Source organism: Salmo salar, chromosome 03 (genome assembly GCF_965601325.2).
Source record: "Salmo salar chromosome 03, fSalSal1, whole genome shotgun sequence".
Classification (NCBI taxonomy): Eukaryota; Metazoa; Chordata; class Actinopteri; order Salmoniformes; family Salmonidae; genus Salmo; species Salmo salar.
This window is the reverse complement of record NC_138293.1, coordinates 17,671,661-17,699,290: the sequence shown is the minus strand read 5'-3', so window position 1 is coordinate 17,699,290 and position 27,630 is coordinate 17,671,661. Positions and strand designations below refer to the sequence as shown.

The following is a 27,630-nucleotide window of genomic DNA, read 5'->3' as shown; positions in this document are numbered from 1 at the left end:
AACAACCCCAGCACTCTGGCAGACATAGCCGTGGCCCTAGGCTTCAAATACCCCAATGACCCCCCCCAAAACCCCAACAACCTCAGCTCTCTGGCAGACATAGCCAAAGCCATGGGGTTGAATGATCCCAGCAGACTTAGCTGAGTCCTTGGGGCTCAACGACCCCAACAAACCCATCACTCTGGCAGACATAGCCAAGGCCTTGGAGGTCAACAACCCAAACAAACCCCACAAAGGTCTACCAGGTAGGGACCTCAGATTGGATACTAATGTAATGTTTCTCCGTCAGTCACATTTGGGATGTCTGCTCTGTTGTGATGTATAGTACTGCATCAATTTATTATTGCTAAACAAAATTATGCAATCACTGTCAAGTAAATATTTAGCTATTATACAGTAGGCTATATGTATTATATAGTAAATGACAACACCTAAATATTCTTCATAATTGTAATGGCTTCTACCCACACGGGTGTGTCCTCTTTACTCTAGATGCCAACAGTAACCCAGACCTCTGCAGTGACCTGCCCATCAACGGACTGACCACACTGGCTAACGGAACCATTCTCATCTTCAAGGGTATGTGTAGAGCATAGTGGCCTAGCTCATGCACAGCTCTCTCCTATCTCACTTAATGATTAAATGTTTATGAAGGTCAAGTAGCTTTTCCAAAGCAGCACCAGCAACAAAAAAATAAAGAAAATAATGTTACTTGATACATTATCTCCTAATTGTGGTTCTGTTTCCCCGACCAGGTCATTTCTTCTGGATGATGGACCCCCAGCACCAAGGCCCTTGGCCCAGCCCGCAACGTCACAGAGGAGTTAGTCCCCTATCGACAGTGCCTTCACCCGCACCAACTGCCAGGGCAAGAGCTACATCATGAAGGTACTGTAGAACTGCAGAGGAAAAATCTAGAACCCGAGAGAAGTTCAGAGGGTTGGGGCAGTAGAGATTCCTTGGCGGAACCAAATGGCGGAACCAAATGGCAACACCTTTGTCCCCATCTCTTTTCCATGTTAGGGTGATGGCGACTGGAGGATGGACAATGGCAAGATGGAGCCTGGTTACCTCAAATCTGTTGCCTCTGGTTGGTTTTGATGGTCTGACTGGCACCATCACTGCAGCCCTGTCTGTGCCTAATGCCAGGAGAAGGCCTGAGTGTCTACTTCTTCAAGGTTAGGGAGAGCTTTGAGGATTACCACTACCTAACCTACTCCCATTGCTTTACTCAATCCTAAATGACCATTTCTTTCTCACAGGAGGCACCCTGCAGAAATACTCCTACCCTGCTGGAAGTAGCCCTGTCTGTGGCAAGAAATCCAAGTCCAGTACCAAGAAACACCACGTTCGCCAAGCAGAGGTGCATCTGGGAGGAAAGATTAACATCAAGCGGTCTCTGAAAGGCTTCCCTCAGTGACCTCAGCTGTGTCTGTCCCCAGCGCCAAGAAGGCCGACATATACGAATACTTCCTCTTTGCTGGACCTAAGTCTTGGTCAATGTATTGTACATCTGATAGAAATGGGGTTACTGCAGTTCAAAAGACATCTACGTAATGTACTGTACACATACAGTGCCTTGCGAAAGTATTCGGCCCCCTTGAACTATGACCTTTTGCCACATTTCAGGCTTCAAACAAAGATATAAAACTGTAGTTTTTTGTGAAGAATCAACAACAAGTGGGACACAATTATGAAGTGGAACGAAATTTATTGGATATTTCAAACTTTTTTAACAAATAAAAAACTGAAAAATTGGCCATGCTAAATTATTCAGCCCCTTTACTTTCAGTGCAGCAAACTCTCTCCAGAAGTTCAGTGAGGATCTCTGAATGATCCAATGTTGACCTAAATGACTAATGATGATAAATAGAATCCACCTGTGTGTAATCAAGTCTCCGTATAAATGCACCTGCTCTGTGATAGTCTCAGAGGTCCGTTTAAAGCGCAGAGAGCATCATGAAGAACAAGGAACACACCAGGCAGGTCCGAGATACTGTTGTGGAGAAGTTTAAAGCCGGATTTGGATACAAAAAGATTTCCCAAGCTTTAAACATCCCAAGGAGCACTGTGCAAGCGATAATATTGAAATGGAAGGAGTATCAGACCACTGCAAATCTACGAAGACCCGGCCGTCCCTCTAAACTTTCAGCTCATACAAGGAGAAGACTGATCAGAGATGCAACCAAGAGGCCCATGATCACTCTGGATGAACTGCAGAGATCTACAGCTGAGGTGGGAGACTCTGTCCATAGGACAACAATCAGTCGTATACTGCACAAATCTGGCCTTTATGGAAGAGTGGCAAGAAGAAAGCCATTTCTTAAAGATATCCATAAAAAGTGTTGTTTAAAGTTTGCCACTAGCCACCTGGGAGACACACCAAACATGTGGAAGAAGGTGCTCTGGTCAGATGAAACCAAAATCGAACTTTTTGGCAACAATGCAAAACGTTATGTTTGGCGTAAAAGCAACACAGCTCATCACCCTGAACACACCATCCCCACTGTCAAACATGGTGGTGGCAGCATCATGGTTTGGGCCTGCTTTTCTTCAGCAGGGGCAGGGAAGATGGTTAAAATTGATGGGAAGATGGATGGAGCCAAATACAGGACCATTCTGGAAGAAAACCTGATGGAGTCTGCAAAAGACCTGAGACTGGGACGGAGATTTGTCTTCCAACAAGACAATGATCCAAAACATAAAGCAAAATCTACAATGGAATGGTTCACAAATAAACATATCCAGGTGTTAGAATGGCCAAGTCAAAGTCCAGACCTGAATCCAATCGAGAATCTGTGGAAAGAACTGAAAACTGCTGTTCAAACGCTCTCCATCCAACCTCACTGAGCTCGAGCTGTTTTGCAAGGAGGAATGGGCAAAAATGTCAGTCTCTCGATGTGCAAAACTGATAGAGACATACCCCAAGCGACTTACAGCTGTAATCGCAGCAAAAGGTGACGCTACAAAGTATTCACTTAAGGGGGCTGAATAATTTTGCACTGACAATTTTTCCGTTTTTTTATTTGTTAAAAAAGTTTGAAATATCCAATAAATTTCGTTCCACTTCATAATTGTGTCCCACTTGTTGATTCTTCACAAAAAAATTACAGTTTTATATCTTTATGTTTGAAGCCTGAAATGTGGCAAAAGGTCGAAAAGTTCAAGGGGGCCGAATACTTTCGCAAGGCACTGTACACACTTAAGAAACATATTCTTACGATGATGCTGCGTTTGACATACGGTGTACAAAACATTAAGAACACCTGCTCTTTCCATGACAGACTGACCAGGTGAAACGCTATGATCCCTTGAGGTCACTTGTTACCAACACTTCAGTGTTTATGAAGGGGAGGACAGGTTAAAGAAAAATGTGTAAGCCTTGAGACATTGTTAGTATGTCCTATTCAGACGGTGAATGGGCAAGATAAGAGATTTAAGTGCCTTTGAACCACAGGCAGCCATTGGCACATTAATTGGAGAGGACGGGCTCACAGTAATGGCTGGAATGGAATTAATGGAATGGTATCAAACATGTTTTGACTTGGAGAGAAATATTATATGCAATGTGTAAATGACCGGTCACTTGGGATAAAAACGAATACTAAAAAGTCAAAATGCTAATCTAAAAGCAAATGGCAGTCCTGCCCTGTTATTCTGTTGGAAAGGTAGTTATTTATAATCTATATAGTAACATGAACTCGAATCCATTTTATCCTTCTACTTCAACATCAAGATATCTGGTGACCTGCCTGCTCTGGCCAAACCAGACAACCCTGATCCCCGCCAGAACTCCATCAACAGGCTCAAGTGTGCCGAGAGCAACGCTATGGATGGACCACCGACAACACATGACTACGACAAACATTTTATTTTTCTCAAAGTTTATTAGCAAAAACAAAAGCAATGGAACAATTACTCTTCTTGAAACAAATACAAAACAACTAAAATGTACGCTTTTAAAGCACATGGTATCCACTGACACAAAGTTAGGGAAGAAAAGTCAATCACAAATGAGTTGGATTTTTTAAGTAGACCAAGAGACTATGATTGATAGTTGGGATGAAGGGAGGGGGGTGGAGCAGTGCACGATGGCATCATTAGCGGGGTAGGTTTCCTCTACCGAAGGGGCCTCTTCCTGCTCGAAGGAAGCCCATACCTTGAATGGAGGGGGCGAAAAGAGTGCCATCTTAACCATCATCCAAAATGGCCACTTCATGAAGCTTGTAACTCTGTTGTGCTGTTTTAGATGGGGTCACTATAGCTTCTTTGAAGTTTGTTTTGATGTTTGTTTAAATAATTACTTCTAACGTGTCAGTGCTAAGCTCAAACATAAGCTAAAACATTTTACAAGACCCCAAGTTAAAACCATACCTGGGGGGGGGCTTAAATATCTCGCATGACAGCAACCCTGCTCCAATGATACTTGCAGCACATGTACGCCAACATGCCAAACAAAAGTCTACAATGTGTGCTTTATGTCACATACTTTCTCTTGCTTATCAAACTAATAAAAACAATTCTCATCTACTTTGTTGTGTGCTGTGTTTCTACTCTATGATGCAACAGTACGGTAGCAAAGCCACTGCTTTAGTTGAATGAACATGTTGTTCTGGGTTAAAAAAAAGTGGCCTTCAAGACTTAAAAATTCTATGTAGATGAAAGCTCACCTCCTCTGCGGATGAGCGCCCTGCCCCTGTTGGTTGTCCTCATTGGCAGAGAGTGCTGGGCCAAAGGGCGGCCAGAGGGCTTGGGCTGCACACTACTGCTGGTGTCTGAAGAGAGAGGGAGCGATAGAATTCGAGACGAAAGAGAGACAAAGAGGTTGTAAGCAGGGATGAGAGAAGGTTGAGGTGTGAGAGAACAAGCAAGAGAGACGTGAGAGAGGGAAAGCTGTACTGACCAGCAGAGCTGGAGGTGGGCTCCTGGCTTGTGGAGGGTAGACTGGCATCGTCTGACGGCTGGGCAGAGTCCATCTCAGCCTGGCTATCCATGGACGCTTCACCACTCCTACTAATAGGATTGAAAAGTGTGTATGAGCAACACACACACACACACACCAACCATCCCCACACCCCAACAACCCCTGTTCTCACCCTTCACTATCTGCCTCCATGAACACCTCGTCCCCGTCATCTCCTGGGACGGCCTCTCCGCCGGGGACTGCCAGCCCGTGGTGGCTTGTGGATGTCGTCACCATAGGAACAGACTGGGATGCCATGTCCTGGGCATCAGAGGGGTGGGATTCATTGAAGAGTGTCACTGGGGCAGCAACCTGCAGGGGTGTGGTGGGAACACTCCTCCCTCCAGACTCCTCGTCGTGAGCGGCCAGGAACAGAGGACTCTCGTACATCCCCAGACCTGCAGACACAACCACAGAGGTCAGGGAGTTGAAGCGGACACTCATCACAATGACATATCAATTTCATGACAGAGATATTGTATCTATAGAGGAAAAAGACAGTACAGAGCAGCGTATTCACTCAGTGCTACTTGGTGTGTGTTGTACCTCCTTGTGAGGCGAGCTGTCCGAGGTCTGAGTGGGACGAGCTGGCCTGAGGCATGTCTTCAGGAGGACCAAACCTGAACCTGGGAACTCCTGCTACCTGGGGAGAACTGAGACAGACGGACAGAAATATAAGACATGGGACAGACACCGATAATAATATCAATGAAAAACCAATGGCCAAGAGACTGGGTCCAGTCAATAAATACCAAATCACAACATTCATTTAACAGTCCATACAAGTAAGTGTGTGTGTGTGTGTGTGTGTGTGTGTGTGTGTGTGTGTGTGGAGAAAGAGACGTACTGGATGGCCTCAGCAAAGCCATCAGTCCGGTGGGGCACCACCAGCGTGGGCGTACTGGGGACCATCCTGTCATCGTCATCAAAGAAGTGTTGCTGAGGGATGGAGAACAGACATGGTGAGAGAGGACTAGAAAACTGTGCAAGACATGACTTGGTTAGGTTACATGGTCATTGAAATACTCCTGGACCCAAATTATGCCTAGACCAAGAAGCCTTTAGTCCAGGAATAAGCTTGGTAACACTAATCTGTGTCTGGGAAACCAGGCCTCAATATATAGCCAGGCACCATTCCTTCCTGCCTTACCATGTTGCCTATCCCAGGCGTGAGCTGGGGTCCTCTGCCTACAGACTGCCGGCGGATTGGTGCAGACAACCTCTGTGGGACAAACAACCACAAGGATGCTAAACTAGACAATATCTTTTTGCACAGCTGACTCAGTACATAGTGAGTATTGTATAATTGAACACAGGAGCATGTTAGTACAGGTTACATCTGAATATCTTTATTTAAGTCTGAAGGCATGCGTCTGGATCAAAACCTTACCTGTGTGGGTGGAGGTCCCAGGCCCAGCTCAGGGCCGGGGGGCTGGATGTAGAGGCGTGGGGGCAGGGGGTGTGGGGGCCGGCGGGGGACGGACTGGGGCAGGCGCAGGCTGGAGGAGGGGGAGAAGGGGGAGGTAGAGAAGGAGAAAGTGCTGGTAGTACTAGCGGTAGGCTGTAGTAGTTCTTTGGGGGGGTCGGACATGGCCATGGGGAAGGATTCGGTGGTACTGCTGCTCCCCTCACCTGGAAGAAGGGGAAAGGGTTAATGTCTCAGACTCTGATACTAAGTCACATCTACCCAAAGTTTCTATTCACTTCTAATTAATGATATTTACTCCATTCATTTTACTTTCAAAGCACGACATCCATATTTGGAAGTCTCAATTGTCAGACAAAACTCCCTCAGTCGTCAGTGTTTCAAATGCCAACTGGGGGACTTCCTAATTCAAATGTCGTACAAAAACAGCGTCTCTCTCTCACCGCTTTGTGAGTCAGCCTGTTTCTGGGAGGTGGAGTCTATAGCTCCCATGCTCTCCTCGTTCTCCGAGGCAGGCTCCGAGGTCTCAGGGCCCGTCTCGTCTCCTTCAAACGGCTCGTTGGCGTCTCCGCTCCCCTCGTTGCTCTCCTCTCTTCCCATCCCCTGGTCGTCGTCATCATCATCATCCTTCTCTTCCTCCACCTCTTCCTCATACTGGGAAAACACAAACATTTCTTAAATAATCAAATGTATTTAAAGATTATATACATTAGCAATTGTCACAAAGTGCTTTTACAGAGAGAAAATAATCTAGCGTGAAATGCTGAAAACACCCTTCTTCAAATTAAACACCTAAATAGAGATCAACAGATCAGATTCTGCAAACATTCAAAAAACACTGAATATATTTTAACGTCAACATATACTGAAACCCTCACCTGCTCTGCCTCCTCTTCCTCTTCCTCTTCTCGACTGGAGCTGTCTGTGTCGATGATGATGACGTCAGGCTGGCGCTCTTCGCTGGAGTCCTGGGTGTCAGAGGGTTGGGGGGTCACCTGGTGGTCTGAGGGGACAGACTGGGACACCCCGTCATCCTCTTCCTCCACCTCTCCCAGTACAGGAAAGGACACGTCTGGTAGTTCCTACCACACATAGTTAGATAGGGTTTGCAATGAGACTCATGTGATGATGAATGCATGCACCTGAACACATACAGGGCCTGATACACACGCGTATGAATTTGTGTGTGCACATACTCCTATGTCTTAAGGTTTACCTGGCTGCCATCTGGAGTCTCCTGGTTCTCCCCTGACCCCTCAGCCTCTCCATCAGTGCCCTCTTCATTCTCCTCCTCCAGGCCCACTCTCTGGATGATACGGAGCTTCTTGGGGATGGGTGGTTCGTCTGGGCTCTCCAGGGCCATGTCAGCGCTCTCTGCCCGAGCCTCCAGCTCCACCTCGCGGGCACGCTTTGGCCCAGCAGAGCCCCCTGTGGCAATAGCGGAGCCAAATACGGCCGTAGACGTGGAGGGCCTCTCCACTTGACCACTAGGGCCCGCCTCTGCTTCCTGACTGGCCGGCTCAGCGGTGGGCGGGGCCTGCTGTTGCTGGGTTGGCTGGACGAAGGCGGTGGCCTGGCTGCTGATTGGCTGAAACTGAGAGTGCGTGATGTTCTGGACGCTAGGGCTGGTGGAGCGGACCGAGCCGCTGGTGCTGCCGAACACAGACAGGTGTTCCACGGGGGTTCCACCCTCAGAGGACTGCTGCGCTGCAGGTGTTAACAAACACACACACACACACACAGGGGATAACAAGGTCAGGTCAAAAGTCGCCCATCTACAGCTGCCCTGGGGGACAGTCGCCCATCTAATGCAAATCTTATAATACAGAGCCACATCTCTCACCTTCCTGGCTTTCAGACTGTGTATGGGGCATGACAGTGGCCGTGGGGGTGGGCATGGTTACGGGCACCATGGGTCGGATGCTGGCCCTGGGGGTGGACTTGTTCCCGGGGATGGGGGAAGGTTTACTGGGGGCACCACCTGACACTGTGGTGGGTTTGATGTTGGCAGTGGGGGGCTGCTCTGAAGAGCCGGAAGAACCACTGTTTGGTAGGAAATGGGAGAAAAGACACAGATGTGGTGTTAAGAGTTGGGGGATGCATCAGTTACTTTAGATTTTAAACCAGTATTTATTTCTACCTTCCCCTGTCTGCAGCTTGGGAAGTCCTCTGGTTGATCTGCCTCTGTTCTGGAGCTCTCTGCTGCTGCTCCTGGGTCTGGATGGAGAAAGTGTCCATCACAAATAATTGAATTGGAATTTCAATTTATCTCCTGGATCGACTGAATTTAAAATATAATTTATCCCAAATCAAGTGTACAGTACTCCCTGTACAGTATGTATGGGTGTGCAGTGCCTGTACCTTATTTTTACCCTGGTCCTGGGACTCGTCTCTCTGAGGTTGTTCGTCACGGTGGTCTCGGAGCTCCCTGATCTCTCGGTCCTGTCGGTGCAGACGGCCCTCATACTGGGACTTGAGAGCACTCAGACGCACCTCCTGCTCCTCCCGCTGCTGCTTCAGCTCCTCCACCTCCTTGGTCAGATGCTCCTTCGCAACTGGGACACACACAGAATACTTCATTTGGAATCCGTGATGAGTACAAACCCCAGATAGTTCTCACATGACTTAAATAATTTCTTTAAAATTGGGGCAACAAACTAGATAAATGTGCATAAATAAACAAACAGCTAGCTATGTGACTTACTGTTGAGTTGGTTGATCTTCTGCTTGGCGCCCATGAAGACCTTCTTGGTCTTCTCCTCCTTGTCTGCCATCTGTTGCCGTAGCGACTCCTCCTGAACAGTCTTCTCCTGCAGCTCCTGTTTCAGCCGGGTCACTTCACCCTGGGTCCCCTGGGCTTGGGTAGACTGTTCCTGGAGGCGGGTCAGCTCCTGTTTCAGCCGGGTCACTTCACCCTGGGTCCCCTGGGCCTGGGTAGACTGTTCCTGGAGGCGGGTCAGCTCCTGTTTCAGCCGGGTCACTTCACCCTGGGTCCCTTGGGCCTGGGTAGACTGTTCCTGGAGCCGGGTCAGCTCCTGTTTCAGCCGGGTCACTTCACTCTGGGTCACCTGGGCCTGGGTAGACTGTTCCTGGAGCCGGGTCAGCTCCTGTTTCAGCCGGGTCACTTCACTCTGGGTCCCCTGGGCCTGGGTAAACTGTTCCTGGAGGCGGGTCAGCTCCTGTTTCAGCCGGGTCACTTCACCCTGATTCCCCTGAGCAGACTGTTCCTGGAGGCGGGTCAGCTCCTGTTTCAGCCGGGTCACTTCACCCTGATTCCCCTGAGCAGACTGTTCCTGGAGGCGGGTCAGCTCCTGTTTCAGCCGGGTCACTTCACTCTGTGTCCCCTGGGCCTGGGTAGACTGTTCCTGGAGGCGGGTCAGCTCCTGTCTCAGACGCCCCATCTCTGTGTTGCGCTCATTCACCGTCTGACAGGGTGATGAGAACAATACTTCATTAATCCATACGAGATGGAAATGTGTCTCCTGCTATCATTAGAGGGGTTTGGGGGTCAACGGTTTGAGGTGTTTTGTAAAGCTGCATGGTGAAGGAAGTACAGGAAAGGGAATAGACTGGTTCTCCAGAACCAGGGAACAGGATCATGGGTGGACAAGAAAGAAGGCAACGTATTCTCTGTCCAAGCAATCATGCCCTTTCTCTGAATTTGTTATTTATTTATGGAAATTCAAATACAAACAAATCAAAGGTTAATTTCTAGTCAATAGCTAGGATTCCATCCAAATGGTGACAGATTTTCAGGCGAATATTTAAAAAAATCTGCATAAAAACACCAGATTTTCCCACCAGTGGTGAGTTTCCATCAAACTGACTTGTTGGGGATAAAAGGCTGTGTACATCATTTATTTTTCGGTCTTTGGTTTTGTCACAAAAACTGTAGTGATAAATAGCTCAGACGCAGTCTGGTTTCACCTCATGCTCACTAGGACAAGACTTTACTGATAGTGGACATATCGCATCTCATATGATGAGATATGGATAAGAGCAAGACAATCTCAATTGATAATTGGCAGCCAAGTACCGATCATCATGTCACCAGCGTTCAAATAACAGCCTACCCTCAACATTTAGCCTATTGGAAATGTGCCTGAACACTGTGCACTTAACCACCAGCTGAAGTTCATAACTTATTTCATCCGCCTATAAACTTTTTATGGTTTTCCACATTGTGGTGGTAGGCCAATATCATTTGCTCCAAGTTTACGTCGATATGATGGTCATGTCAATATTTGAGCATAAAGGCGTTTCCACCGCCATTTTGCGCATAACTCTTTATACAGACAAAAAGATCCCACCATGTCGAACGAACAAATTGTCTTTTGACATTTATGAAATTACACCGACATTTCCTTTTTCCATAAACCCTTTCAGGACTTTTCTTTATGCGTCAGGTAATTCAACCGCATTAAATGGTTGGATGGAAACATGGTTTATGATATTGACTGCTTTTCTAAAAGTCTACTTAAGCTCAGCATCTACAACACTGGCTCCAGTATACCTACCTCCTGTACGTTTATCAGTTGTCCCTCCAGGTCTTTGACCTTGGTCTCAGCCTGGCTGAGGGAGTCCTTCAGGCTCTGGATCTCTTGGGCAGAGGCCTGCTGGGCCTGTTGAGCCTGCTGCTGGGCCTGCTGCACGGCCTGCTGCACAGCCTGCTGCACGGCCTCCTGGGCTGGCTTGGCTGCTGCCTCCGCCACCAGCTACCAAAGGGAACAGGAGCAGAATTGTTGGAATGGAACAGAATTACCAGTCAGTAAAGTTCTGACTGGCCCCGGTCATTGTAGCTGTGGGTGCAAACATGTGCAGGTACAGCTTAAAACAACTTTAAACATGCATGATCAGCAAATGTACACACACACACACACACACACACACACACACACACACACACACCTTGTCGTGCTGCACTTTGAGCTCCTCATACTGCGTCTTGTAGCGTCGTCCGATTTTCTTGACCTGCGTGATGGTCTTGCACTTCTCCTGGATGTCCAGGTTCTTCGCATCCCTCTCGGTGGTCACCTTACCCAGAATCTCCTTCAGGTTCTGCGCCTGGCTCTGGGCTGTGGTCACCGACGCATGGGTCCTAATGGAGGACAGGAGTATGTACAGAGTCAAGTGTAGAGAAATGTGGATTAGAAAATAATCTAATACAAATATTTTTGACAATAATCTCTTGGACAGTTTATATTTGAGCCTACTGTACTATTACATTTGGATTCAGTTTCTGAATTGGAAACAATGAATTGTCCCCAACCCTGGTGTGCACGTGTGTGTTTTATAATTCTACAACGATGCATAAAATCAGAGTGAGCGGCAAATTTGCATGTCACAACATATCAGGGGTGTATTCATTACGCTGATTCTGTTGCAAAACGTTTCTTAAACAGAAGTGAATGGAACGACGCTGGGAGGGACTTACCTGAATTTGTCCAATAGAAACTTGTTTAGTTGCAAAACTGTTTGGACAAATGATTACACCCCTGGGTGATTGGTGCATTTCTGTGTTAAAGTGAATTTCAACTGTTATGTGGCTCAGTTAATAGATCACAAATGTTAATAGTTAATAGACCTGCAATGCCAGGAGTGTGGCTTCGATTCCCGCTAGGACCACCCATATGAACATTTAATGCACGCATGACTGGATAAAAGCATCTGCTAAATGGGATAGATTTGTTGATTTAACTCTGCCACTGATAGTGGTTTCAATGCTAAACTTAATTTATATGATCCACACAGAGTACATCCATAAATTCCACTCTTTTGTCACAGCAATTCTGAATCATACAATGCAAAGTTGGTGGAATATTTAAAGTTAGAATGTTTGGTTGAGGGGGAGCAAGTGTTAATTTGAAATCCATTATATTTCTACTTTGCACACTCATCTACTGTCAAATCTACCATTCCAGTGTTTTAATTGCTATATTGTATTTACTTCGCCACCATGGCCTATTTATTGCCTTTACCTCTCTTATCTCACCTCATTTGCTCACATTGTATATAGACTTATTTTTGTACTGTATTATTGACTGTATGTTTGTTTTACTCCATGTGTAACTCTGTGTTGTTGTATGTTGTCGAACTGCTTTGCTTTATCTTGGCCAGGTCGCAGTTGTAAATGAGAACTTGTTCTCAACTTGCCTACCTGGTTAAATAAATAAAAAATATTTATTTGCCATGGAGATTCTATTCAAAAGAATACACTTACATTTTAAAATAATGTCACAATTAAATATTTTTGAATGTTTGGTTGATTGGCATCCATGTTGAGTTGGTGGCAACAACCCCAAGACCAGGGCCCAGATTCACAAAACACTTCTTATGTAAAAACGGTTAAAAAAATTTTTTTTAAAGTTCCTAAGATATTGTTGCGGAATTACACTTACGAACTATCTTAAGAATTTATGATTTACGAACTTCTCAAATATCTTCTTATTAATCTTAAAATGTGTTTTAAGGCAACCAATTTAGGTAGCATATTTCATACTGAGATTACTTTTCTAAAACAAGTTCTTGGGTTTAAAACCATCAATACTGAAACTTTTAGATTAAGTTTGTGAATGAATTAAAAATGTTTAATTGCTTTCATGAGCTGATTCGCTCATTGCCCAGAGTTTGACAACGATTTAGCCATATTGGAATTAAGAACAAATCCAATAACTTTATTTTTAAGTATCAAATTTCTTCTTAACTTTTTGCTTAAAGAGAAACATAAGAAATAGAGCAAGACCATTTCCAGTAACCTTGAGGAATAGCAACTTTGCTTAACTTTCTTCATAAGTCTACAGTTAAGGGGAAGAAAATGGCAGTTAAGACATTTAAGGGTTTGTGAATCTGGGCCCAGACATGTGAATTGTTTCTGCTATTTAACATGATCTATTTTTCAACAATTAGCTTCTACACCTAGCCATTAAACCAGTCAGGACCTTGGATGGCACAGCCATATCATCAATATCTTCCTGTCATCAATGGTAAGAATAAAATTGTGTATTTTCTTAACATGATTTGGTTAATTGCTTTTTTTGTATATTCCTCAACATCATGTTAGAATTAATTTAGGAAGTGGTTGTGTGTGACTGTCAGGTCCTCCCAGGTTTCTCAGAGATCTTGCATTGTGAGTGGTACTGGAAGTCCCTAAACATGGCCAGCTTCCACTACCACAACCTGCCTGAGCAGGAGAAACAACGTCTGTCCACAAGCACAAGGTGATGAGGCGCGAGGTGGAGTTTTACAGGAGAGTGAGGAGGGAGTTCTACAAGCAGCGTGTGAGCTCAGGTGACCAGAGGTTATTTTCTGACAAAGAGATTAAAAAACAGGAAGTCATTTGGGGGGGGGGGGGGGGGGGGTGTTGGAGGTTGCAGAGACGGGCTTCTCTGGTATCCCATGTATTATGTGTTGTAGTAGTAGTAGTAGTAAGATAAAATAATATAGGATAGCAAATTGGTAGTTATCCTGTTATGGCTTGAATCCCGTTAGCGGGATCGATATGAAGACAGCCAGTGAAAGTGCACGGCGGCAAATTCAAAACAACAAAAATCTCATAATTAAAATGTCTCAAAGATACAAGTATTATACACCATTTTAAAGATAAGATTCTCCTTAATCTAACCACAGTGTCCGATTACAAAAAGGCTTTACGGCGAAAGCAAAACAGATGTTAGGACAGCACCTAAACAAGAAAAACCACACAGCCATTTTCCAAGCAAGGAGAGGCGTCACAAAAACCAGAAATTCAGCTAAAATGAATCCCTAACCTTTGATGATCTTCATCAGATGACACTCCCAGGACTCAATGTTACAAAATATGTGTATGTTTTGTTCGATAAAGTTCATATTTATATCCATAAACCCCATTTTACATTGGCGTGATGTTCAGAAAATGTATTGCCACCAAAACTTCCGGTGAATGAGCACATCAATTTACAAAAATACTCATCATAAACGTTGATAAAATTTACAACAGTTATTGAAAGAAATATAGATATACTACTCCTTAATGCAACCGCTGTGTCAGATTTTAAAATAGCTTTTCGGCAAAAGCACATTTGTCAATATTCTGAGTACAGAGCTCAACCATCAAAGCAAGCTATACAGATACCAGCAAAGTTCTGGAGTCAACTAAAAATTCCCTTACCTTTGCTGATCTTGGTCGGAATGCACTACCAGGACTCCTACTTCCACAAGAAATGTTATTTTTGTTCGAAATACTCCATATTTATGTCCAAATACCTCCGTTTTGTTCGTGCGTACAGATCACTATCCAAAGGCATAACGCGTGAGCGTAAAATAAGAGACAAAAAGTCAAATAGTTCCATTACAGTTCATAGAAACATGTCAAACGATGTTTACAATCAATCCTTAGGGTCTTTTTAACATAAAACGTTGATAATATTCCAACCGGACAATAGCGTATTCATTACAGAAGAAAAAGAAGGAGCGGCGCACCAAACGTGCCCGCGCAGTAAACAACTCACTGGTCCCAGGCAGTCCACTGATAAACTGAGCTCCTATTCTCTGCCCAGTAACAGGAGACGCATGAAACACGTTTCTAAAGGCTGTTGACAGCCAATGGAAGCCTTAGGAAGTGCAAAATGACCCCACAGACACAGTAGTTTGAACAGGGATTAGATAGAACTACAAATCACTTCCTGGTTGGATTTATTCTCAGGTTTTTGCCTGCCATATGAGTTCTGTTATACTCACAGACATCATTCAAACAGTTTTAGAAACTTCAGAGTGTTTTCTATCCAAATCTACTAATAATATGCATATCTTAGTTTCTGGGAGTGAGTAGGAGGCAGTTTACTCTGGGCACGTCAGTCATCCAAGCGACTCAATACTGCCACCATCCATAACAAGTTATAGTAATTTTGATAAGTGTAGGTTATTTATGGCCTTGTTTTTTTATATGAACAAATATTAAGAATTGTACGTAAATTGTGATGAGTCTATTTAGAGTGAGGTGTGCGTACTGACCTGGCCACCTCAGCCTTCAGTCTCCCAGTCTCCTCAGAGAGCTGCTGGATGCGTTTGAGGTGGGCCTCTCTCTCAGAGTGGAGCTTCTTGTTCTCCTCCTGGTCTGTGTCCTTCTGTTGGCTCACCAGTTGCTGAGGGACACACACACACACACAGGGTGTGTTCTTAAATTCACTCTGGAGTGCCAGAGTGTGCTCAAAGTGTGCACACAAATTCAGAGCGTTGTCAGATTGTCCGTTCGTAAATTCTCTGAACATTCAGAGCGCACACTGGATGACCTGGCCGAAGAGTAGGGTTGATCTGAGCATTCTGACCTCAACTGGAGTCAAGCACCCAAGCTAACGTTGGCTAGCTACTTCAAGAAACAAATGAGAGAACAGCTCACTGACCATTTAACTCTCCCTAGCAGAGCTGGTTAGGCTGTTTTCATGTTATCCATATTGTTGGTGACTGCAACTGTTCTGCTTGCAACAACTGAATTACACTTATTTTCAGACGTTTAATGACACCGGCCATATTCAACGGGTGTTGTGCGTTCGAAAATTCATCAGTTATTCTGCGCTCTGGTACACTCAGACGAGAGTGCTCTGAAATCGGAGTAGATAGAAAAAGTGAATTTATGAACAAACAGTACACACACACATACTGTACATCATCTCTCTCACACAAACATTGAAGTTGACCTCTAACCTGTGTGCGGGCCTTCCAGCGTTTGCTGTCCTCTTCCAACAGTTTCTTCTCAGCCTGCAGCATGCCATTCTTCTCACTCAGCTCAGAGTTGGAGTCCTGCAGGGGAGTGATGTCCGCCTCCAGCTTACGCACCTGGAAGAGAAAGATGGTAATGGTAAACACTCAATTCACATGAGAAAAAAGAGCACTCTGTCAGTATGTGTATAGAGACAAGGGTTCTCCGTGTATAGCATCAAAGCAACAGAGTTCTGTAGAACTATAAAAAATGTCAGATTCAGTCTCATCATACAGGTGATGTGTGTCCAAAAGGCAACAGACTGGCTCAGAAATCAACATTAGGATACCTACTAAACATTTGAGAGTATTACTGCAGCTGACAAACCTCTTTAGAAAGAAATCATGTAGCTAGTACCAATTATTAGTGATGCTTTTAACACTCATAGGGCCCAATAAAATCCATTCATGTTTTTGCTTGATTCCGTTTTGTTTATTCTAGGTTTCAGTCTTTTCGTCTTCTGGTTTTTGTTCTCCAAATCACCCACCAAGAGACCATTGTATGGTATGCAGTGTTTCTGTAGCACTCATGTGATTGCAGAGTTAACAAAACAAATGGCCACTGGATTGATGGAAATGATCAGATATTCTGCCAGGTAGGCATAGGCTACTTTGTAGTTAACATTTCATTGGAGGTTAAGGAATGCTTTTCCATCTATGAGTTTACAGTCATCATTAGCATCATCACTAACGGCTACACAAAATGTGTAGAAACGCACGCACCGCACACAAACATGGGCATTCGTGTGTTTCAGAAAGCTGCAAATTATAGCATTTTTCTATAAATTCAAAACATTTAGTTGATTTCCTAATAAGTTCAATACATGTTATAATATTGTTGAATTCCGTTTTAATGTCTGGATTCTGTGATTCTGTGCGTGTTTTCACATCACTCAATGGAGTGTATAGTAATCCTTACTTTAGCCTGGGTCTGGTGCAGCTCCTGATCCAGCCTCTCACGCTCCTCCTTCAGCATCTTGTTGGTCTCCACCAGCACGTTTAAGTTCTCCATCCTCTTCATTTTCTCATCGTGCTGGGCCATGGTCTTCGCTGTCAGCTGGGGGGCAGAGAGCGGAGTTGGTTGAAATTCAAATATGAACCCTTAGCAGGCTATAACAGAGGAAAGGATGCCCTGAAAGGTTAAGAACTTTCTAGTTCTACCTGTACTTTCTCTCTTTCAGCGTTGAGGCTCTCTTGTAGTTCCTTCAGCTCTCGGTCCTGGTGTTCAACCTGTTGTTTGTAGCGCAGTGTCTCAACCTCAGCCACCTCAAACTGTGTCTCTGCAATCTCCTTCTCACGACGCACAAACCTGCAGGAGGGAAAGGTCAGAGCAGGCTTAACAAACTGCTTGCTCGCTAAAGTACTGGTTAGGAACAGCTCTAGTATAGGCTTGGTTTTCCAGACACAGAATAAGCCCATTTTTAAGGTAGAATGGTGCTTTTTTTTTTGTCTAGAACTAGCTTAATCTGGTCTGGGAAACCATTCCGTAGTGTAAAAATGTATCAGTGTGATCTTTCAGTTTTACAATGAGGAAATTCAGGTGACCGCAGATTCAGATGTAAAATATCCATGTATAACACAGGTCAGCAATACAGGTATCAAGTATCTATAAAGGAATTGGCACAGTAAGCAAAGTCACATCCCCATCTACTACCTGAGGATCTCCAGGATTTGTTCCTGGGACTTGCCCTCTTCGCTGAAGGACAGGTTGAGGCTGCTCTCCCTACTAGCTTGTTGCTGCTGCTGTACTGTGGCGGCCATTTTGGCTCCCAGGCTCTCCATCTGCTGGTGCAGCAGTCCATTCTGCTTCTGCAGCTCGTCTGCCCGCTTCTGCTGCTTGGACAGGTCCTCCTGGGGGAAGAGGGTAGCCAGGGTGTGAAGAACGATGTGTCCAACTCATCACCAGCAAGCAACTGATGGAACCGTGAAACTTGACATTTCAGTATTCAGTTTCAGTAACCTGCTACATCCTGGCCAAATCTAATAGTTCTTTAGCACATTGTCTGTTAAAAAGATCTGCATTACTCTTTCAACAACGTTCTCCCCCCACCTCCCGACCAACCTTGAGTTTCTTCTCCAGCTGGTTCCAGTTGGTGCGAGCCTCCTGTAGCTGGGTGGTGATCTGTTTGGCCTTGTCCTCCAGCTGCTTCCTGCTCTGGTTCCCCTGCAGGCCTTGTTTCTTGACCGCCTGTAGCGCCTCCACATCAGCCGCATGCAGCATCAGCTCCCGCTCGTACTTGTTCTGGGCCTCCGCTGCCAGCTTGCCCTGTGCAAGGAGAAAGAGAGTCAAGTTTGACAAACCCATGCCTAGACACTGTCATACCAATAGTCTTTCTAGCGTTTCACCTCATTTATAATTAGAGGTGAAGCTCAAAGGATCTGAAGTAAGCAACATCCAGGGCAGTTTGCCCTTAATTATCGACTGAGAACATGTAGCCTGACATTAGCTGGAGGTCTACCTGCTGCAGGCTGTCCTGCATGGCCTTCTGTTCCTGGGTGACGGCTGCAGCCTTCCTCTCCTCTGCCTCCTGCAGCTCTGACTGCAAGTTTTTCATGGTCCTCTTCAGCTCATTCACCTGGGGAAAAAGGAGTGGGCATGAGTGGAGGATGACAGAGGAGAGCCTTGTTGGGCCCCCGACTAACATGTCAGCTCCAGGCATCCAACATTAAGAGGGGTCAATACATTGCAACATTTAGCCACAGCTGTGGCTTCTGATGTTTTGAGAAAGTATTTGGTACAGTTGCCATATTACCTGTTTCTCCACAATGTCCACGGCCTTCCTCTTCTCCTCACGGAGCTCCTGTTTCTCCTTCTCAGCCTCCACCAGCTTCTTCTCCAGCCCACGCTGGAACTCCTGGGCCTCCTTTAGACGAGTCTCCACAGGAGAACGAGCCTGAGAGGTAGAGAGAGAGAGAGAGGAGGTGTTAGGCATCAAATTGGTGTTCAAAGTGAGTTTGAACTCCACTGGTAGCGCCGATTACTACAAGGATGGAAGATTGATAAGTCAAAGGGTCATTGTAGGATAATAAGTACTTGTACGCTTTTCTTGTGCTAATTCTCAACACATAACCTGTTTCTCTTTGCTGAGGGACTCCTCCAGGCTGAGCACCACGGTGCGGTACTGCTCCACGTTAGTGCTCGCGTTCTGCAGGCGCTCCTGCAGATCGCTGATCTGCTTCTCGGCCTGCTGCAGACGCCCGCGCACCTCCTCTAGTTCTGCCTGGAGCTTGGCCTGGGCCTCCTGGGTAGCCTGGGACTGGGCCTGAGACTGAGCGAGGGTCTGAGAAGGAGCTACAAACAAAGCACAAACAGATAGTGACTGAAAATGCCAACAGTTCTGGTCCAATGCCACCATTTCCAATGCTTTTACACAATACATTGCAATGTCTCCTGTCAAATTCCCAGAGGACATCTGTATTTGCCACTTTGGACGGAAGCCTACCTCTTAACGGTGCTCTGATGGGTGCCCGGGGGTTGGTCTGGCCCAGGCTCTGACCCTGGCCCAGACCTGAACCCTGGTTCTGGCTCTCAGCATGGCTGAGCTGTTGTTTCAGAAGGTTAGCCTGCTGCTCAGCATTCTTCAACAGCTCCTTGGTCTTCTGGTGCAGGGCACACTGGGCCTCCAGCTGCTTCTTGGCCTCCAGCAGTTGAGCCTGAGGGAGTATATTAAAATAAAAACTGGTGGAGGAAGGAGAGGGGGCCTAAAAGTGTCCGCATGCTCCCAGCCGAAACAGTTAGCGCATATATTATGACAACATTGTGACGTTTTTCTTTGTTTTGGTCTTCGGCAAGGTTTTTTTGGGCTGTCCGTGAACACACACACACACACACACACACACACACACACACACACACACACACACACACACACACACACACACACACACACACACACACACACACACACACACACACACACACACACACACACACACACACACACAAAAATGTCTGAAGGCAAGACGACGTCTACGCCCCTTCGTCAGTGATTGGTCAACAGTAGGGATTCTTCAATGAAGTGCTTGTTGTCATTCAACGAGAAACAAATCATTTTAATGCAAATTTCTTCACTTTTTGTGCCAAACTTCTTAGTTTGATGTAAAATTGCTCGACTAAAATCTTGGCAAAAACGTCAAAATGAATGACAGATTTCTTGAGTCATCTTAGATTAATTCTGAATATTGAGGAAGTGTACACTGGCTACGGCGTTTAAAGATACAAACAGTACTATTGCCGCTTTTTTCTCATTATTTTAAGGGAGTACGCGAGCTGAACAGAAGCATGCGGAAGGCTTAAGTGATGTTATGGTAAAAGCCACAGAAGGTCTAATATTCTCATGGTCACGGATATTCAACTCATACCCTACGAGAAGGGCAATTAAAGAGAGAAGGACAGAACGAAAGGGTTGGGGGAAGAAAGAGGGGATGAAAAAGTGACAGAGGAGATAAAGGAGACAGAAAAAAAAAAGACAACCCGTAAGAAAAAGATTGAGTGTATACGAACGTCTTGGTTACGGCCCAGCGTGTGCCTCTGCTCCACCTCCTCAGCCAGTTTCTTCTTAAACTGGGTCAGCTCTCTCTCCAGTCTCTCTATCTGGCTGTTCAGACGCTGCCTGGTCTCGGTCTCTGTACGCTCCATCGTCAGCTAGGGGACAAGAGTAAGCCAGGGAGGTGATCGTCATTTAAAAAAAATACAGGAAGTGTGCATAGATCTTTTCTACACTAGAGTAGTGTGACTGGACTCTACGGGAAAGGTGCATTTGCAGTGATATCCCACAGGGCTAATGAAAGCAGCCATGAGGGTAAAGCCAAACCACAGATTTGTCCTTTGAGGCATTTTCAATTACTAGAGGCCCACTGTGAGGAGTCTGTCAGGATAGGCCTCAGTTAGTGTGCAATGTGTTTGTGTAACTGGTTGACATATGTAAGAGCAGTGTGTGTACCTGGATGGACTTGAGGTTGGTGAGCAGGAGGTTCTGGTTGCGCTGCTCAGCCATCATGGCTTCCTTCTCCTGGCTCAGTCTGGACTCTGCTGACTTCAGCATGTCTCTCTCCTTCTTCAGGTTCTCACCACGCACCTGATGGTGGGGGGAAAGAAAGAAAAGAAAGGAGAAAGAAGAAATGGAGAGAGGGGAGAAGAGAAATGAATAAACATACAAACCCCATAGCAACTTAACTAGCCCCACCTGGGCCAACCTTAACCTCCTAACCTCTGCCATGGCCAGCTTCTCATTGGCTGCCCGGAGGTCCTGGGTCATGGTGTGGATGATCTGCTCGTGTTTCTGAGCCATGGCGGCCATCTTCTGGCTCTTATCGTGCAGAGCAGCGATCTCCCGCCTGTAGCCGTTTACATTCTCCTGCAGCATCTCGTACCTGACAGAGACCAAACATGGTTTGATTTACTTCAGCGGATGGACACTTCTGCCCGCAAAAATACATATGAGATGTGTTTGTTCAGAGCATTCAAAAAAGGAAGCGGAAAATGATCAATAGCCAAAATAAAAAATGCAACAGAAATCAATTTTCTCCGAATTTTCTAAAATAAGTCAGGTGAAGAATGAAAAAGCAATGCTGGACATACACATCAGTATTGTCGTTGGATTTAGTATAACTTAAACAACAACTAAGCAGCCGGCTAACTTACCTCTTGAAGGCGAACTCCAGCTGTGTGGAGAGCTTGGCCTTCTGGGAGCGGACCGCAGACAGCTGCTCCTGTAGCTTCTCGTTCTGCTCGTTCAGCATCCTGTCGTTCACCGCCTTCTCATTCTTGTATGTGGTGAAGGAGTCGTTCAACTGGAAGGGGTCGAGTTAAAAAAAGATTTTGTTTAGTCCATCACAAAAAGTTTAATACCTAATAAACTGGCCACTGAGTGGGTGTGTGCGATCGCTCCCTTTTGATCACTGAGTGTAAGTTAAATGGGTTTCCATCGCATTTTCAACTCTACGGATTGTTCTGTCACAAACTGTGGCAATAAATCGCAAACTTGCTCAATCTGGTTTTGGCATATGCTCTCGAAACATTTCACTGATAGTGGACAGGGTACGTTATATGATGAGATATGGATAAGAGGAATATCATTTATATTTGATAATTGGCAGTCAACCATTGATTATCATATGTCACCAGCATTCAAATAATACTCTCAATATTTATTGTAAATTTGCGTCAAGCTCACCACTGTCCATCACCACCATGAAGTTCATAATAACTTATTTAACCTGCCTATAAACTCAGTGGTAGTAAAAATTATATCACGTGACTCCAAGTTTACCTCGATATGATGGTTATTATATCAAAACACAGAATATTTTGTAACAACTGATGAGTCCTCTCTTTCAGTGCCGAACTGCATGTCACTGCATTGACAGTGACCTACAAGTCATTTTGCATTTTGGACAACCCCAGGCAATAACAGTAGCCTAGTCAAACTACACACTGTGCCCAGTTTCACACGCTGACCAACGCGAGGTAAGTAAACAAACTCATAACATAGATGAGATACTATTCAATTTCCTTTGATTCCAAAAAGAAACAATTAAAAAAGTGTCAACTTGGATGTTGTCTGACTGCCTGTCCCGTCTTCCTGGTATGCATCTGACCTGTTTGAGAGCAGCTTTGGCCTGGGTGGTCTGGGAAGACTCAGCGGCTGAAGCCCTCATGGGGGTGGACCTGGTGGGAGGGGGGAAGGAGGGCCGGCTAGGGGTGTACGTCTGGGGGGCTGCCTCCTGTGTAGGACCTGGGAATAAGAACATATATAATCCTGTCAGCATAACAAAGATCAATAAATTGATCTAAAACTCCAATAAATAAACATGCCCGTGTTCATGTATTGATTTGGTTGTGTGTGAAGGTAGGCTCAATGCATATAGCTTTGTCGTGATTAGGGTTAGGTTGAGGGGTGTTTATACTGTGGTGGTTGAGGTTACGTTTAAGTTGATGAGTGTTTACAGCACGTAGGTTGGGGTTAGGTTGTTATATGGTTGCTGAGAAGTTCACCTTGTGGTGGGAGGTTGAAGCCGGTGCTCTGGGACAGCAGGATGCGGTACATGTCTCTCTGGCGGCCGTTGGAGTCAGCCAGCTGCTTTTGCTGGTTCCTCTGCTCCTTTATAATCTCCTGCTCCTTCTGGACCTTCTCTAGCTGCTGTTCCAGCTGGGTCACACTACATATACACAAGACAGGAGGAATAGAGTTCGTTTTCAGAAATAACGCATTTGTAAAAAGCATTAAGCAAATTAAATCTGATTGACTGTATGGCTGAGATATTATGTTCAAGGGTGAGGAAGTACAGTGTCAAGGGGTTGATAAACGTTCCCTACCGTGCGGACTTGGCCTCGGTCTGCTCCCTCTCCATCTTCTCCTCCAGCTCCCGGAGACGTGCCAGCATGCTCTGGTTTTGCCGCTGCAGCTCCTCCACACTGCGGAAGGAAACCTGGCGCGGGTTGATGATCTCAGAGCTGCTGCTCAGGTTCATCGTCTCCTCGCGGACCACCGGGTTGCCACGCGCCTCCTCCAGCTCCACTAGCAGGACGCGCACCTAGAGGGGGTGGAGAAAAGGAGTAAAATCTATATGAGAGAAACTTAAAGGCAGTGGCTCCTATTCTTGTTCCTAGAGGAGCTTCTCTTGATTTTGTTAAGGCAAGGAAAACCAAGACACTTTGATAGCCACCAAATTGTTAAATTCATGTTTTAAGTACGCCTATATTTCTGTTATTACGGTGCCATTACTCTGTTATTAGTACACCTGGACAGGAGTTTCACTGTTGATGGACCTGGCCCGAGTGCAATGGACACCATGTATTGTGAAAATACGGTTTAGTAAAAGTTGTTAAACTGGAACGTAGTTATTGTGTCATTTTAAGTTAACAGTTAAATGAATAAGGAAATGGTAGACACTAAATGACACCATGGTATACCTGCTGGGACATGTCCTCCAGCTCTCTCTCAGAGTGCTGGTTGTCCTTCTCCAGGTTGGAGCAGTGCTTTTTGGCCTCATCTGTCTCTTTCTGCAGGCTGTGGATCTCCTGAAGATTACAAGAGATCGAGATTGAGGCTTGGATTGACCAACTCAGACATTAGCACTGATATATGCCTATATTTTTCTGCATCGTATTCTCTCCCCTCTTCTATGTGATGTATCTGGGTTTTGTTCATGAAATGGAAAACATTTAAAAACTAAAATGAGCATTTCTTTTAAGTCTAGGTAGTCCCTCCCTTTTTACTGTCCGTTTTCTTCAGTTTGGTGCCTAATGAACACGACCCAGCTTCTTCCTCTGTCAATTTCTCTTTTCCCCTCCCCCACATATCGATCCTCACTCGTCCAGTCCTGCCATCTCTCCCACTCACCGTCCTGGCCTGTTCCAGTTTGGCACAGAGGCTGTTCATGGACCTCTGCATGCTCTCATACTCCTCCCGCTGGCGCTTTAGGATGGGCGCCTTCTCCTCCACCTCCTGCACGATCTCGTCCAGCACGCGCGTCACACGCCGGTTCTCCTGCTTCTCCACGAGCAACTGGTCCTGGACGTCCACGAATGCGTTGTACAGCTAAGAGAGCAGGATTGTTTTTTTTTTTAAGATGTTAAGTCATGACTAAACATTTGCCATCAGAAAGTATTCATACCCCTTGACTTATTCCACATTTTGTTGTGATATTGAATTCAAAAACAGATTAAATTACACACAAAACCCCACAATGACAAACTGAAAAAATGTTTTTTTTAGAAATGTTTGCAAATTTATTGAAAATGAAATACAGAAATCTAATTTACATAAGTATTCACACCCCTTTGCTATGACACTCCAAATTGAGGTCGGGTGCATAAAATTTTGTACCCCCCACCCCCCCGAAAATAACTTTTGGATATTAGATTGGCAGTCATGCACCAGCATATCAACTTTCCTGAATTGGATCATTTGTTTGAACCCCCTCCCCCCGTCAATAAAGTAGATGAGCGGAGGGTGAGGATCTCCTTCCTGAGAGGAATTAGGGACTGTAACATACTCTGTTTTACGGCATCAAGGGTGGAGGTGTACGTTTCATGACTAGCTACTCATGGTGTGATTATGGTAACGTACAGGAACTCAAGTCCTTTAGTTCTCCTGATCTGGAATACCTCACTATCAAATGCCAACCTCATAACTTCCAGAAAAATTCTCTTTGGTAATCGCTGTATATATTCCCCCTCACACCGACGGTGCAACGGCTCTCGAGGAAGTACACTGAACTTTGTGAAAACTGTATATCCTGAGGATGCATTTATTGTAGCTGAACCAATAAGAGTCAGAGAGAGTGAGTGAGTGAGTGAGTGAGTGAGTGAGTGAGTGAGTGAGTGAGTGATGTGAGTGAGAACATGGAACAGATAGTCCCCCACCAAAAAAAATCAATAGGAAGTTTGTTCTGAAGTGTCTGTCCTAGAGGTAGACCGATTACGATTTTTCAACGCCGATACCGATTATTGGAAGACCAAAAAAGCTGATACCAATTAAACCGGCCATTTTTTTTTATATATACAGTGCTCAAAAAAATAAAGGGAACACTAAAATAACACATCCTAGATCTGAATGAAATAATCTTATTAAATACTTTTTTCTTTACATAGTTGAATGTGCTGACAACAAAATCACACAAAAATAATCAATTGAAATCCAATTTATCAACCCATGGAGGTCTGGATTTGGAGTCACACTCAAAATTAAAGTGGAAAACCACACTACAGGCTGATCCAACTGTGATGTAATGTCCTTAAAACAAGTCAAAATGAGGCTCAGTAGTGTGTGTGGCCTCCACGTGCCTGTATGACCTCCCAACAACGCCTGGGCATGCTCCTGATGAGGTGGTGGATGGTCTCCTGAGGGATCTCCTACAAACCTGGACTAAAGCATCCGCCAACTCCTGGACAGTCTGTGGTGCAACGTGGCGTTGGTGGATGGCGCGAGACATGATGTCCCAGATGTGCTCAATTGGATTCAGGTCTGGGGAACGGGCGGGCCAGTCCATAGCATCAATGCCTTCCTCTTGCAGGAACTGCTGACACACTCCAGCCACATGAGGTCAAGCATTGTCTTGCATTAGGAGGAACCCAGGGCCAACCGCACCAGCATATGGTCTCACAAGGGGTCTGAGGATCTCATCTCGGTACCTAATGGCAGTCAGGCTACCTCTGGCGAGCACATGGAGGGCTGTGCGGCCCCCCAAAGAAATGCCACCCCACACCATGACTGACCCACCGCCAAACCGGTCATGCTGGAGGATGTTGCAGGCAGCAGAACGTTCTCCACGGCGTCTCCAGACTGTCACGTCTGTCACATGTGCTCAGTGTGAACCTGCTTTCATCTGTGAAGAGCACAGGGCGCCAGTGGCGAATTTGCCAATCTTGGTGTTCTCTGGCAAATGCCAAAACGTCCTGCACGGTGTTGGGCTGTAAGCACAACCCCCACCTGTGGACGTCGGGCCCTCATACCACCCTCATGGAGTCTGTTTCTGACCGTTTGAGCAGACACATGCACATTTGTGGCCTGCTGGAGGTCATTTTGCAGGGCTCTGGCAGTGCTCCTCCTGCTCCTCCTTGCACAAAGGCGGAGGTATCGGTCCTGCTGCTGGGTTGTTGCCCTCCTACACATCTCCTGATGTACTGGCCTGTCTCCTGGTAGCGCCGCCATGCTCTGGACACTACACTGACAGACACAGCAAACCTTCTTGCCACAGCTCGCATTGATGTGCCATCCTGGATGAGCTGCACTACCTGAGCCACTTGTGTGGGTTGTAGACTCCGTCTCATGCTACCACTAGAGTGAAAGCACCGCCAGCATTCAAAAGTGACCAAAACATCAGCCAGGAAGCATAGGAACTGAGAAGTAGTCTGTGGTTACCACCTGCAGAACCACTCCTTTATTGGGGGTGTCTTGCTAATTGCCTATAATTTCCACCTGTTGTCTATTCCATTTGCACAACAGCATGTGAAATTTATTGTCAATCAGTGTTGCTTCCTAAGTGGACAGTTTGATTTCACAGAAGTGTGATTGACTTGGAGTTACATTGTGTTGTTTAAGTGTTCCCTTTATTTTTTTGAGCAGTATATATAGTGGGGGGGGGGGAGTATTTGATCCCCTGCTGATTTTGTACGTTTGCCCACTTACAAAGAAATGATCAGTCTATAATTTTAATAGGTTTATTTGAACAGTGATAGACAGAATAACAACAAAAAAATCCAGAAAAACACATAAGTATTTGACCCCTCTGCAAAACATGACTTAGTACTTGGTGGCAAAACCCTTGTTGGCAATCACAGAGGTCAGACGTTTCTTGTAGTTGGCCACCAGGTTTGCACACATCTCAGGAGGGATTTTGTCCCACTCCTCTTTGCAGATCTTCTCCAAGTCATTAAGGTTTCAAGGCTGACGTTTGGCAACTCGAACCTTCAGCTCCCTCCACAGATTTCCTATGGGATTAAGGTCTGGAGACTGGCTAGGCCACTCCAGGACCTTAATGTGCTTCTTCCTGATCCACTCCT

The 27,630-nt window shown here is 45.6% G+C and overlaps 1 protein-coding gene and 1 pseudogene across 2 annotated transcripts in view; one reads left to right on the top strand and one right to left on the bottom strand.

Moving 5' to 3' along the window:
- Positions 1-358: 358 nt before the first annotated feature.
- LOC106598771 (proteoglycan 4-like) lies at positions 359-3,892 on the top strand (annotated as a pseudogene).
- LOC106599100 (nucleoprotein TPR) overlaps positions 3,868-27,630 on the bottom strand; it is a 32,177-nt gene continuing 8,414 nt past the window's right edge. Inside the window, exons 12-47 of one of the 2 annotated variants that reach the window (XM_014190164.3) lie at positions 24,467-24,664; positions 24,037-24,144; positions 23,440-23,657; positions 23,119-23,282; positions 22,722-22,858; positions 21,766-21,914; positions 21,332-21,494; positions 21,065-21,199; positions 20,626-20,766; positions 19,565-19,775; positions 19,193-19,413; positions 18,875-19,015; positions 18,581-18,697; positions 18,184-18,387; positions 17,776-17,972; positions 17,283-17,430; positions 17,041-17,178; positions 16,068-16,199; positions 15,378-15,508; positions 11,298-11,487; positions 10,907-11,104; positions 9,094-9,814; positions 8,751-8,944; positions 8,530-8,606; positions 8,233-8,432; positions 7,606-8,096; positions 7,268-7,471; positions 6,833-7,043; positions 6,354-6,595; positions 6,114-6,185; positions 5,811-5,902; positions 5,510-5,616; positions 5,097-5,361; positions 4,904-5,013; positions 4,671-4,775; positions 3,868-4,159 (exon numbers count right to left, since the gene is read on the bottom strand). In XM_014190164.3, the coding sequence (XP_014045639.3) occupies positions 4,101-4,159; positions 4,671-4,775; positions 4,904-5,013; positions 5,097-5,361; positions 5,510-5,616; positions 5,811-5,902; positions 6,114-6,185; positions 6,354-6,595; positions 6,833-7,043; positions 7,268-7,471; positions 7,606-8,096; positions 8,233-8,432; positions 8,530-8,606; positions 8,751-8,944; positions 9,094-9,814; positions 10,907-11,104; positions 11,298-11,487; positions 15,378-15,508; positions 16,068-16,199; positions 17,041-17,178; positions 17,283-17,430; positions 17,776-17,972; positions 18,184-18,387; positions 18,581-18,697; positions 18,875-19,015; positions 19,193-19,413; positions 19,565-19,775; positions 20,626-20,766; positions 21,065-21,199; positions 21,332-21,494; positions 21,766-21,914; positions 22,722-22,858; positions 23,119-23,282; positions 23,440-23,657; positions 24,037-24,144; positions 24,467-24,664 (6,591 nt within the window). In that variant the 3' untranslated portion in view covers positions 3,868-4,100. The remainder of the gene's footprint in view (positions 4,160-4,670; positions 4,776-4,903; positions 5,014-5,096; positions 5,362-5,509; positions 5,617-5,810; positions 5,903-6,113; positions 6,186-6,353; positions 6,596-6,832; positions 7,044-7,267; positions 7,472-7,605; positions 8,097-8,232; positions 8,433-8,529; positions 8,607-8,750; positions 8,945-9,093; positions 9,815-10,906; positions 11,105-11,297; positions 11,488-15,377; positions 15,509-16,067; positions 16,200-17,040; positions 17,179-17,282; positions 17,431-17,775; positions 17,973-18,183; positions 18,388-18,580; positions 18,698-18,874; positions 19,016-19,192; positions 19,414-19,564; positions 19,776-20,625; positions 20,767-21,064; positions 21,200-21,331; positions 21,495-21,765; positions 21,915-22,721; positions 22,859-23,118; positions 23,283-23,439; positions 23,658-24,036; positions 24,145-24,466; positions 24,665-27,630) is intronic. The other variant, XM_014190165.3, reaches the window with a different exon arrangement.